This window comes from Pteropus medius, unplaced genomic scaffold (assembly GCF_902729225.1).
Source record: "Pteropus medius unplaced genomic scaffold, Ma_sr-lr_union100, whole genome shotgun sequence".
Lineage (NCBI taxonomy): Eukaryota > Metazoa > Chordata > Mammalia > Chiroptera > Pteropodidae > Pteropus > Pteropus medius.
Window position 1 is genome coordinate 7,618,988 of NW_024349799.1, and position 12,920 is coordinate 7,631,907.

Consider the following 12,920-nt stretch of genomic DNA (forward strand, 5'->3'; position numbering starts at 1 on the left):
CAATTCTTTTGGATATATACCTAGAATTAGGATTGCCGGAACATACAGTAAATCTATTTTAAGTTTTTTTTGAGGAACCACCATACTGTTTTCCATAGTAGTTGCACCATTTTACAATCTCACCAACAGTGCACAGGGGTTCTGATATCTCCACATCCTTGCCAACACTGTTTTCTATTTTTTTGGTAGAGGCCATCCTAATGAGTGTGAAGTGATATCTCATTGTGGTTGATTTGCATTTTCTCTAATAGTAAGTGATGTTGAGCGTATTTTCATGTTTGTTGGCCATTTGTACATACTCTTCAGTGAAATGTATTCAAATCATATGCCCATTTTTAAATTGTAGAAATTATATAGTCTGCATTTTACCCTTTATTAGATATATGATTTGCATTCACTATATAATTTAAAGTTATTTGTTTAGTAATGATTCTAGGGATTGCATTATGTATTTGAGGTGAATACTAACTTAATTCTGGTGAAATAAAAACTTGGTTCTAGTATTGTTCAATTTTTCTTCCTGTTCTTTTGTGTGATTATAGTATGTTACATTTAGATTTGCTATAAACCCCCAAACACAGAAATGTAGTTTTTGTGTGTGTAATTTTATGTCTTTTACCCTAGAGAATACACACATGCTGTCTTTTATATTTATTCATATATGTTTACCTTTTCAAATAACTCTTCTCATCTTTGTGTAGATTCATATTACCATCTGGAATCATTTCAGCCTAAATAATTCTTTAGTATTTCTTATAAGGCAAGTCTTCTAGCAATGTATTCTGGAAGTATTTTTTTTTTTTTGAAATATCTTTATGTCGTTTTAAAGATAGTTTTGCTGGATATGGCATTTTTGGGTGACAGGTTTTTTTGTAGCACTTTTAATATATGAGTCCACTGCCTTTGGCTTTCATTGCTGTTATTTGTTTTATTGTTCCTCTATACAGGATGAGTTATTTTTCTCTAGCTTCTTTCAAGAGTTTGTCTTTCAACAGGTTGGCTGTGATGTGTCTAGGTATAGATCTCTTTCTGTTCCTCTCCTTGGGATTTATTGAGCTTCTTGGATCTGCCAGTTGTTTTCCATCATATGTGAGAAGTTTTCAGCCATTGTTTTTTCAAATATTTTTTTCTGCCCTTTTCTCTCCTTTCCTTCTGGCATTCCCATTACACATAAATCAGTAAACCTGCCATCGTTGCATAGGTCTTTGAGGCTCTGTTCATTTTTGTCATTCTTCTCTCTGTTCTTCATTCTTCTGCCTTCTTGAATCTACTATTTAGTCCTAGTTAAATTTTCATTTGTTATTGTATTTTTCAACTCTAGAACTTTTTTTATTGTAGTAAAATATACACAACATAAACTTTACCATTTTAATGTTTCTAAGTGTACAATTCATTGTCATTAAATACTTTCACGTTGTTATGCAGCCATCACCAAACTTTATCCATCGCCAAACTTTCTCATCTCAAACTGAAACCCTGCACCCATTAAACAGTAATTCCCTGTTTCCTCCTACCTTTAGCACTTGGTAACCATGATCCTACATTCTGTCTCTGAATCTGACAATTATAGATACCTCATATAAATGGAATCATATTATAGTTCCCGTTTTGTGTCTGGCATAATGTATCACTTAGCATAATGTCTTTATGGCTTATCCATATTGTATGTAGCATGTATGTAGAATTTTATTTAGAATTCATTTTAAAAAATAATTTTTATAATAGCTGATTTTGTCTTAATCTGCTTAGTTGAACATCTGGACCCACACAGAAACAGTTCTATTGACTTATTTGCTTTTGTTTTTTCATCTGAGGATGGGTTATATGTTCCTGTTTCTTTGAATGTCTCATAATTTTTTGATGAAGATTGGACATTTTTTGATAATTAAAGCAACTATGGATTCCGATTTTTCTCCCTGAAGGTTTTCTTTTGCTTTTGTTTAATAACTTGACTAAATCTGTGGATTCTGTTTCCTTTGTGATGTGCAGATGCTGATGCCTCTGCTCAGTTTTTTCTTTAAAATTCTTGTTCTTAAGCCCAGTTTCATAGGTATCACCCTCGTGCCTAATGGTCAGCCAATCACCTAATAGCTAATGATTTGGGCAAATGTTGTGCTTAAAGACCTTGCACCACTAAGGCTTCTTACTTTCTATTGGTGAGTGTGTGTAGGTGTATGTGTGCGTGTGTGTGTTGGGTAGTACGTTAAAAATTTAGGCAGTTTTTAAGCCTGCCCTGGCTTTTACTTTCTGATGGGCCCTCTTGCATCTCCTCTTCATGTGCTTAAAAGTTCCCAAGTCAGTTAGGGATGTGTGGATAGCTTGGACTCTCTCTGGTCTCTCGTAGGTGGAGAGCTTATCAAGGTCTCTATGGCATTCTCATTTCCCATGTCTGTCAGATTTTTGGCTAGGCTGCTGGTCTGTTGTTTGCCCTGAGATTACTTCTGTTACTGACAAGGCCCCTGGGTACGGAATATTTTTAACTAGACTTCAGCTTTCATCCATGATTCCTGATTTGAATTCTTCTAGAGCAAGAAGAGATCTCAGGGTCTTATTCTCCTTTCTCCTTTTGCTTTCCAGGGAAAGCAAGACTCCTAAAGCCCTTGAGCTGTTCAAGGCCCCACCATAAGGGAAGCCAGCCTTAGAGCTCAGCTTTCTGGATTAAGACAGAAGTACCACAGACTAGGTAGCTTATAAACAACAGAAATTTATTTCTCACAGTTTTGGAGGCTGGAAGCCCAAGATCAGGGTGCCATATGGTTGGGTGAAGGCTCTGTTCTAAGTTGCAGATTTCTCGTAGTAGCCTCATGTGGCAGAGGGGGAAGGGACTTCTCTGGAACCTCTTTTATAAGACAGTAGTTCTATTCATGAGAATTCCTCTCACATGACAAGCACCTTGCAAAAGCCCCAGCTACTAATACCATCAACTGTGGGGGTTAAGATCGCAACATTAATTTTGGGGGACATGAACATTCAGATCATAGCATTTCACTCCTGGTCCCCCAAATTCATGTCCTTATTGCATGCAGAATACGTTCATTCCATCCCAACAGCCCCCAAAGTCTTAACTTATTCATCAACTTAAAAGTCTAGAGGCTGAAGTCTCCTCTAAATACCATCTAAGGCAGATATAGGAGAGACATAAGGTATGATTCATCCTAAGGCAAATTCCCCTCCAGCTGTGAACCTGTGAATTCAAATTATGTACTTCCCAAATACATCGGTGGGGTAGGCATAGAATAGACATTCTCCTTCTGAAAGGGAGAAATAGGAGGGAAAGGAAGGCAAACATTAAATCTTAAGGCTGAGAATAATATTTAACTTGATGTTCTGCACTCTGAGTTGGGGTGGGGGTTCTCACCTTCTGGACACACTGAGTGGGGGGGGGGGCGTCTTGTCTTTTGGACACTTTGGACCCCTTAGGATGTACCTGCCCCTATGGCTTTGCTGGGCACGGTCCACACTGTGGCTTTCCCGGGCTGGAAGCAAATGCCAGTGGGCATAGGTCTCGCCCCACAGCTTTGGGCAGGGGTCATCTGGCCTATCGAAACCTAAGCAATGGTCCCCTTGCCCTGTGAAACTGAGGAGACATCCATGATGATCTCTGAATTACCCTGTGGTCCCTTGTCTTGAATAGAGCATGTTAAAAGCTGAATAGCTCTATGATCCCATCCTGTAAAATCTAAGCTGTCCAACAACCTTCCTTCATTCCTTCCTGTTTGCTTCCTCTTTGCTTCAAATAGGCTGCCTTCCTGCTGGAGTGGCTGAGTAAGTCCCCGGTTCACACCCACACTGGTTTCCATATCAAAGGGTCGCATGGCCATATCCTCAGTGTTTTCTTCTGAACACGCTTTCTCATTTGCAATATGGTGAGACAGAATTTTTTAAATATTAGATTTCTGCTTCCCTTTTAACAATTCTGTCTTTAAGTAATTTCTCTCCTCACAATTTACTATAAACATTCAAGAGAAGCCAAGCTGTACTTTTAATACTTTGCTTAGAAATAGCTTCAGCCAAATATCTAATTTCATTGCTCACAAGTTCTGCCTTCCACAAAACACTAGGAGACGAACACAACTCAGCCAAGTTCTTTGCTGCTGTGTAACAAAAATTGCCATTTCAGTTTCCAATGATACTTCTTCATTTCCATCTGAGACTTCATCAGAATAGCCTTTACCATCTGTATTTCTACCAACTTTCTGTTCACAGGCACTTAGGTATTTTAAGAAAATGGAAATTTTCTCTACAGTTCTCTTCTGGGCCCTCACTCAAATGACCTTTAAAGATCCATTCATGGCAATGTGGGCTTGTTCTAGCATGGACCTCCAACCTCTTCCAGCCTCTGCCCATTAGCCAGTTCCAAAGCTGCTTCTACATCTTAAGGTTTGTTATAGCAGCACCTCACTCCTGGTGTCATTTCAGCTTTATTGAGGTATAATTGGCATACAAAATTTTAAGATATTTAAAGTATATGTTGTGGTAATTTAATATACATATATTTTGAAAGGATTCCCTCCATCTAGTTAATTAACACATCCATCATCTCACGTATTTATCTTCTTCTTTTTTTTTTTTTTAGAGAGACATTTAAGTTCTACACCCTTGGCAAATTTCAGTTATACAATACAGTGCTATCAACTATAGTCACCATTATGTGTATCAGATCCTCAGATATTATTCATCTTAGAGCTGAAAGTTTGTACCCTTTTACCAACTCTTCCCTACTTCTACCCTGCCCCCCCAGGCCCTGGCAACCATTTTTCTACTTCGTTTCAATGAATTTGACTTTCTTTTTTTAATTCCATATATAAGCGATACCATCAGTATGTCTTTCTCTGTTTGGCTTATTTCACTTAGCATATTATATGACTTCCAAGTCCATCTAAGTGGTCACTAATAGCAGGTTCTCCTTCTTTCTCATGGTCAAATAATATTCCATTTTGTATATGTACCACATCTTCTTTATCCATTCACCTGCCAATGGACATTTAGGTTGTTTTTATATCTCTTGGCTATTGTGAATAATGCTGCGATGAACACGGGAATGCAAATATCTTTTTGATATCCTGTTTTTATTTTCTTTTGCTGGATCATATGGTATTTTCTTTTGCTGGATCATATGGTAGTTCTGTTTTTAAGCTTTTGAGGACACACCATACTGTTTTCCATAGTGGCTGCACCAATTTACATTCCCACCAACAGCATACAAGGGTTCCCTTTTCTCTACATCCTCACCAACACTTGTTATCTCTTGTCCTTTTGATGATAGCCATTCTAACAGGTGTGCAGTGATATCTCATTGTGGTTTTGACTTGCGTTTCTCTATGGTTAGTGATGTTGGGCACCTTTTTATGTACCTGTTGGCCATTTGCCATCTTTGGAAAAATGTCTATTCACTTCCTGTCTTTTTTTTAATCAGATTTTTTTTTTTTTACTATTGTTATGAGTTCTTTATATATTGGATATTAACCCTTTATCAAATATTATTATTATTATTATTATTATTATTATTACTTTTATTTTTATTATTATTATTTTTTTAGGTGAGGCAACCCTTGGTTGACCTCACAGATTGCAAGGACCTTGTCAGCTTACAATCCCTTATTTTTTATTTTTTACACCTATAGCACCTGGTCTTCCTAGGTGGTCTCCCATCCAAGTACTAACCAGGCCCGATCAGATGGGATTGGGCTTGTTCAGAGTGGCATAGCCATAGCCTCAAATATATTATTTGCAAATACTTTCTCTCATTCCATAGGTTTCCTTTTCATTCATTTTTTGATTGTTTCCTTTACTGTGCAGAAGTTTTTTAGTTTGATGTAGTCCCATTTATTTCTGCTTTTCTTGTCTTTGCTTTTGGTGTCAAACCCAAAAATCATTGCCAAGACTGATTTCAGAGATCTTAGCCCCTATGTTTTCTTCTAGAAGTTTTATGATTTTAAGTTCAAGTTTTTAATCCATCTCGAGTTGGTTTTGTGTATGGTGTTAGATAAGGGTCCAGTTTCATTTTATTTCATATGGCTGTCCAGTTTCCCAACACCATTTGTTGAAGTGACTGTCTTTTCCCAATTGTATATTCTTTGCTCCTTTGTTGTAAATTAATTGTTTATGCATGGGGTTATTTCTAGGCTCTTTCTTCTGTTGCATTGATCTATATGTGTTTTTATGCCAATACCGTGCTGTTTTGATGACTATAGCTTTGTGATATAGTTTGAAATCAGGAAATATGATGCCTCTGGCTATGTTCATTTTCAGGATTGCTTTGGCTATTCAGAATCTTTTGTGGTTCCATACTAATTTTAGGATAGTTTCTCTTTCTGTGAAAATGCCATTGTAATTTTGATACAGATTGCATTGAATCTATAGATTGCTTTGGGTAGTATGGACATTTTAACAATATTAATTCTTCCAATCCATGAGCATGGAATATCTTTCCATTTATTTGTGCCCTCAATTTTTTTCATCTTATAGTGCATTATAGTTTTGTGTACAGATCTTTCATCTCCTTGGTAAAATTTATTCCTAGGTATTTTATTCTTTTTGATCTAATTATAAATGGGATTGTATTCTTAATTTCTCTGATAGTTCATTAGTAGTGTATAGATATGAAATTGATTTTTACATATTAATTTTGTATCCTGCAATTTGACCGAATTTACTAGTTCTAACAGATTTTTGATGAAGTCTTTAGGGTTTCCTATATATAATCATTCTGTCTACAAATAGAGGGTTTTAGTTCTTCCTTTCTAATTTGGATGTTTTTTTCTTTCTTTCTCTTGCCTGATTGCTCTGGCTAGGATTTCCAGTACTATGGTGAATAAAAAGGTAGGCATCCTTGTCTTGTTCTTGATTTTTTAGTTTTACACCGTTGAGTATGATATTGGCTGTGGGTTTGTCATATATGGCTTTTATTATGTTGATGTACATTCCCTCTATACCCAGCTGCTTCCACATTTTTAAGTTACAGCAGCACCTCACTCCTGGCCCATTTTTTTTTTGTCTTAGTCTATTCAGGCTGCCATAACAAAATACCACAGACTGGGTAACTTGTAAACAACAGAAATTTATTTCTCACAGTTATGGAGGCTGGGAGTCTGAGGTTAGAGTGCCAGCAGGGTCATAAGAAGGCTTTCCTCTGGGTTGCAGACATGTATCCTCACATCATGGAAAGGGAGGGGATCTCTCGGGACCCTTTTATAAGGCACTAATCCTATTCACAAGGGCTCCACCCTCATGACTTAAGGACCTCACAAAGTCCCCACCTTCTAATACAATCACCTGTTGAAGTTAGGATTTTAACATATGAATTTGGAGGGACACAAACATTCAGACCATAGCAGTCCTCAATACTTTTGCTTAGCGTCCATGTAACTCAGTGCTTAGAGAGAGTCCCTAGATCCTGCTCTCATAAGCAGGGTGGTTCTCTGAAAATGCCCTATGAGGAAGGTTCTTCTGCATGTTGACAGAGCGTAAGGAAGGGGAATGGCATGGAGAAACCTGACATTAAAAATCTGTTACTAACGCCTACAACTTAATTCTTATTAACTAATTTAGGTACTTGTTCAGAAAGCCCCTTTGAGGTCCTGGTTGTTATTCACACTTCACACACTAAAGAGTCAGGAGCTTGCCCAGGGACAGGAATATTTGAACCCAACGCAGGCTTATTCCAGAGCCCATGCTCTTTTAGGTGGCTATGGACGTATCTGTTAGTATGGGCAAGAATGCTGTTACCTTTTTCCTAATTCAGGGCCTAGATGTCTTTAGCTGTTTCTGTCTTTCCTTGTTCCCAATCCTTCCTGCTAGTTCCAGAAGGCCAATTATAGAATCACAATATTTGGGATTAGGCTCATCCATCAGTCCTCTCTGAGCTATAGTCTATCTCATCTCCTTGTAGTTCCTGATGGGCTGAGCCCACTGAGTGGACCTAAGTCCTCTCAGAGCTGAGGTTCTGTTATCATCCTACTCCTCCACCAACCACAGGGAGTCTCATGCAATATTTTAGAATATTTTGCTTGCCAAAATACTGTATTTATGAAGGTTTCCTGTTCCCATTAGGTATTATTATTAACAGCCCATTGGAGCTTCTGGCCAGCCTGAGGTAGCCAGTACTACCTCTTGGGTTGGTAAAACTCTTAGTCATCAGAAAGATAAAACAGCATGGTAAGCCTTTGCCACTTGACTGAGGCACATGCAAGATTTATGGAGTATTGAAAATAGCTAATAGTCACCCATTATTATTTCTATGCCTCTTGGTGTGGCCTGGACTTACTATCCTGGGTGACCCCTCCAGCTCGGGGACATACACACATGGAGGTAAGCTTGAGCTAGCTTTTTTGGCACCCAAGGCTGTGCTCTTTTTCAATTAGGCTGCTTTCTAAATCTTTATACCGTCTTCCCTTGTCCCCAAGCTATCAAAGTGCCCCACTCTCTCCAGGACATACCTTGTTCCTTGGCCTATCATTTAAAAGATCTTCACAATGTTGTCTACTTGCTTTTTCAGATTTCATTGTCCATTCTCTCCCAAATGACTGCTGTGCTTCTATCCAACCTTTTTAGTGTCCCTAGAATAACTTCGCAGACATTAGTGCCCTAATTTGGGACACCATGCCTATCTCTCCCAGCTAGAAGTCTCTAGACCAGGCTTCAGCCCTTGTCTGTATCACTCACACACCACCTCACCATGTGGAGCAGGGCAGCCCCAGGGTTTAGCTTTCTTGCGCCCAGGCTGAGGAGCCAGCATTTAAGTAAAGGCTTACCTCCCAGCTCAGCATCTCTCCAGGCCTCTCACCACAGCCTGGCACCCAGCCTCGCACATCGGAGGAGCACAGGAAGGGTCCTCCCTGTAATGGTCTTTAGGCACTTGCATTCTGCGTTTGTGTTTTTCAGTTGGGGAAATACAGGTGGGCCCAGGACTAGATCACAGAACCCTCACTCTTCAATCTTCCTTATTACCCTAAAATGATACCAATGGAAGTTTAAAATTTTTCTTTTACTAAGACCGATAAAGGAAATAACACTCCCCAACAGAAGAAAGCACTGTATGTAGCAGGCAAGTTCTCAGAAGCAAAATCTTTCCCTGTTCATCTTGCTGACCTTACCTGCAACCACCACCAAGTGCTGGCTAAGGGTATGAACAGCTTCGAGTCCAAGTCTTGGGGTCTGGCTGCTGAGGGAGGGGGAAGGCCCCAAACCTCTATGCTGACCAGGGCTCCCTGCCGGTGGAGTGCAGTGGTTGGAGGCACAGAGGGGCAGTTTTCCACCCAGATCCTGAATCTCCCTTCTTTCTCCTCATTTTAGAATGTGTAGCATAGGGTGTTTCAAACCGATATATGTATGTATTTTAATTAACATTCTAATTTAGAAAAAGTCACTCTTTGCTTTGCTGTACATCCCAAAGAGACAGATACAACACTGGGTTTAATAATCAGCAAAGGCCAGTGCTTCCCTTCCTTGCTTTCTTGTGGCCTCTACCTTTCTTTGCAGATGCTTAGGGATTGGTGTTTGTTCTTGCTTCAACCACATGAATTCAGAGAAAAACTGAGGCTGAGGGTCGAAGACACACACGCATGAGTTTCCTGCGTAGTGCCCTTTGGTGCTCAGAGTTAGCATTCATATCCATTTAGTAGCTAAATTAAGAGAATCTAAAACTTCCTCATCAAAGTGGCCTGAGGTGACCTCTGAAAATGGATTGCTGTTCACTTGACCCAGAAAACTCCACAAAATCATGCAAACCAAGAGGTTCAAATCTTCGTGCTCACTTTAAGAGCACCACTAAAACTTCCCAAGCCATCAAGGGCACGTGTATCTGAAAAGTCGCCAAGTCTCTGAAAGCTGTCACTTTGCAGGAGGCTATACCACTGTGTCATGACAAGCGCTGTCCTTTCGCCAGTGCTGAAAGTTCCCCTGCTCAGGGTGAGTGAGCGGCTGAGCATGGGCTGAAATGACAGTGACTCCTACAAATGTGGAGGTTTATTTCAATAAAATGTGAAAAGAATACATTTGACTGAAGCTCCTTGCCCATCAGGGCATATGTCCATCGAATTCTCAATGAGACAAGTGAAGGCTGCTTTGTGAATGAGGTGAACAGACAATATGGCAATCTTGGCTCAAGCAAGTCTCGGTCAATACATCATTTATACTCCTCCTGCCTCAGTAACCTTGCATGTGTAATGGGCTGTGGGAATATCCGATTGCTCATGTTCTGTGGCTCTGTCTTCTCCATATGAAAAATTCCTGTCCAGGGTAAGACCTAAAGTGAGGCGCTCTGGGGATCGGGGAATAGGCATTACAGGGCTGTAGAGAGGAAACAGATTCATTTAATGTGTAGTAATTTAGTGAAGCAGGAAAAGGGACACGAGTGTAACCCAACCCACCTCTGAAGAAAGGCTAGAAACAGGGCAACTAGGGAGTGCGGGACTTAACACCATTGTGGTGTGTAGAATTTTATTTATTGCAGTAAAGTGTAGAGGAATAATCTGGTCAAAGATGAACTCAATTCTTACTTGGTAAACAGATACTAGGAACAGTGGATGCTTCTTCCTGGACTGAAAGTTTCTCTGCCCTTCTTTGACGGTGCCAAACACTGGTACCTTGTACCAGGGCAGCCTGGCTGAGGCTCTGGGGCTCCTGGGGGCAGTCAGCCACACAGTGCCCATCTGCACTAAAAGGTCCCAAAGAAGGGGAAGTGGAGCTCTTGTGTGTGAACTACAGGGTTAAGGCTCAAAACTGTAGCTGGTATAAAAGTATTCATACCAGTGCTTCTAAAATGTCTTAGTGGCTTCCTCCTTGGTCATCGGTGACAAATGCAATTAGCTGCACTGTAGGAACCAGATGCTCGGCCAGCCCTGATTACCTGCCACTCTTGCTTTAGGAATACCAACGGGGGGATCAGTAAGCTCTCTCCTCGAATAAACTAGTTGTTGAAAACAAACTCTCCACCACCCACGAGGAGGCCCATCACTGGCCAGGGAGGGACCAGTGAGCCTGGAAGACAGCAGCACCATGACAGATAATCTTAAGGTCATGTGGATTCTGTGTTCCTGGAAGCCTCCCCACACCGGGGAAGGCCAGTTCCTGGTGCTGAGAGCATGGATGTCACCAGGGTTCCTTTCAGCAGCTGTGGGGAGACCTGCTGCCCCTGTTGCCTGTGTACATTCCAGGCAGGGATCAGACACAAAAGGAGTAGGACTGTCAGCTGCTAGGGGAGTTGCCCTGGAAACGGAGATAAGTGACTCTAGGCACTATTAACCTCTTGTAACTATCAAAGCTCCAGGCTGAATAGTTACAACCTTCCAAGTCCTAAAGAGAGAGACTATCCGGCCCACTCTCCCTGTGGCATGAGTAACTAACTACTTTCCATCAGTGACAGGACAGTTCCCCCTGGCTCCTCCTGTCAACTCAGACTATATAGCACAGCCTGTGGGACCCCTGCAGGACGACAGGGGCCTCCCACACAATGGCCTTGCAGCTCCCACCGGGTGCAATAGCTAGTGAAGTAGTGACATGCAGGGTAGTGGCAGGTCATCTTTCCATTTGTTTTAAGAGAACTGAACTCAAGGTCGAGGCCTCTAAATGTACAACAGTGACTTGGTCTATTTCTATTTCTCGGATTATGGTTTTGTCCTCATCGTTGAGTTCCCATGGAGCTTGCAGATTTCATGCTCTAATTTTTCTTCATAAATAGGTAGCATGGTGTGATTAAACTGAGAATGATTCCTCTCCAGTGCCTAGTGTGTACCAGGCTGAATGAGGAGGTAAAGAAATAACGGACTCGAGGATTCCTCCTCTCCCAGACCTGGTGTGAGGCCTATGGCCTCAGCCCCGGCCCTCCTCTGCTGCCTGTGGCTGCAGGCTCATGGGGCCAGGGAGGGCTGCTGACTGCCCAGCAGCAACGTACATTCTCAGGCTGGGACTGGGGGGACAGCCCTCCTTTTGTGTAGTAAGACCTCATGGTACATGCTGTACCCTTCATTGCCTTATCAGGTCTGTGCAGGGAGAGAGGACTGCTGTCACAGTCAGGGTAATAAATACTGAACAGGTGTGACCAGTGGGCTGGAGCAGGGGCTTTGTGACTCTATATCCCAGTATGTCATGCATAACCTGAAAGCATTCAAGGGAAGGCAAAATGCCACTGAGTCCAGTGCTAGGTCTCCTGTGCCTTCTCGTTACAGTGGTTTCAGCTGTGAAAGGCCGCTCTACCCCTTTTCTCTGGAGGCAGGGCAGGGGGACAGGAAGCTCTTCCTATGTTGAAGGAGACTCCATTGTGGAGAGGATCCGCACGACTTCTGCTTGCTGAGTGGGTGAGATGTGCTGGGTCATGTAGACGATGGAATCCATGGCAACCTCCGGATTGGCCTGTACCAAACTGGGGGCAGAGGCAGGGTGAGATTTGAGATAGTGAAGAAAAGGGAGAAGCAGCAGTGTCTAGATTAGGGTAGTTTAAGAAATGTCCAATAAACATGCTAACAGAGTCCACTGCAGACACTTCAGCACCACCTCATCTGATTTGCTTTCCTACATGAAAAATGGCCCCAGTTAGACAGTAGGCACGAGAAAAACCTGAAACATTCTCCTATGTCAAAAAGTAAGGAAGTACAAAAAACCAAAACCAGTGGAGGTATGTCACAAAGCTCGTGGAGCTAGCATGAGGATGCTCCCTACTAGTTAAAACTGGGACATTTAAGTATATTAAAAATTATTGAAAAAAATATAAATTCATCAATCTGTACCAATAATGAATACATAAATGAGTGGAGGAGGAGAGAGGACTTTTGCTTATAGTAGAATTGGAGTGGCGACTATGCAGGACATGCTTGTGTTTGGAAAGCTATCATTTTTGTAACCTCACTGTAAAGATTGGATCAGGCAAGTATCATCCACAGATGCTAAGTCTAGGTGGCAGTTCTGCTGAAGATCAGGATGGT

The 12,920-nt window shown here is 41.2% G+C and overlaps 1 protein-coding gene across 1 annotated transcript in view; it reads right to left on the reverse strand.

The window, feature by feature from the left end:
- Window positions 1-9,938: 9,938 nt before the first annotated feature.
- ACACA (acetyl-CoA carboxylase alpha) overlaps window positions 9,939-12,920 on the reverse strand; it is a 244,652-nt gene continuing 241,670 nt past the window's right edge. The window contains exon 55 of the mRNA XM_039886513.1: window positions 9,939-12,361. Coding sequence (XP_039742447.1) covers window positions 12,238-12,361 — 124 coding nt within the window. The 3' untranslated portion in view covers window positions 9,939-12,237. The remainder of the gene's footprint in view (window positions 12,362-12,920) is intronic.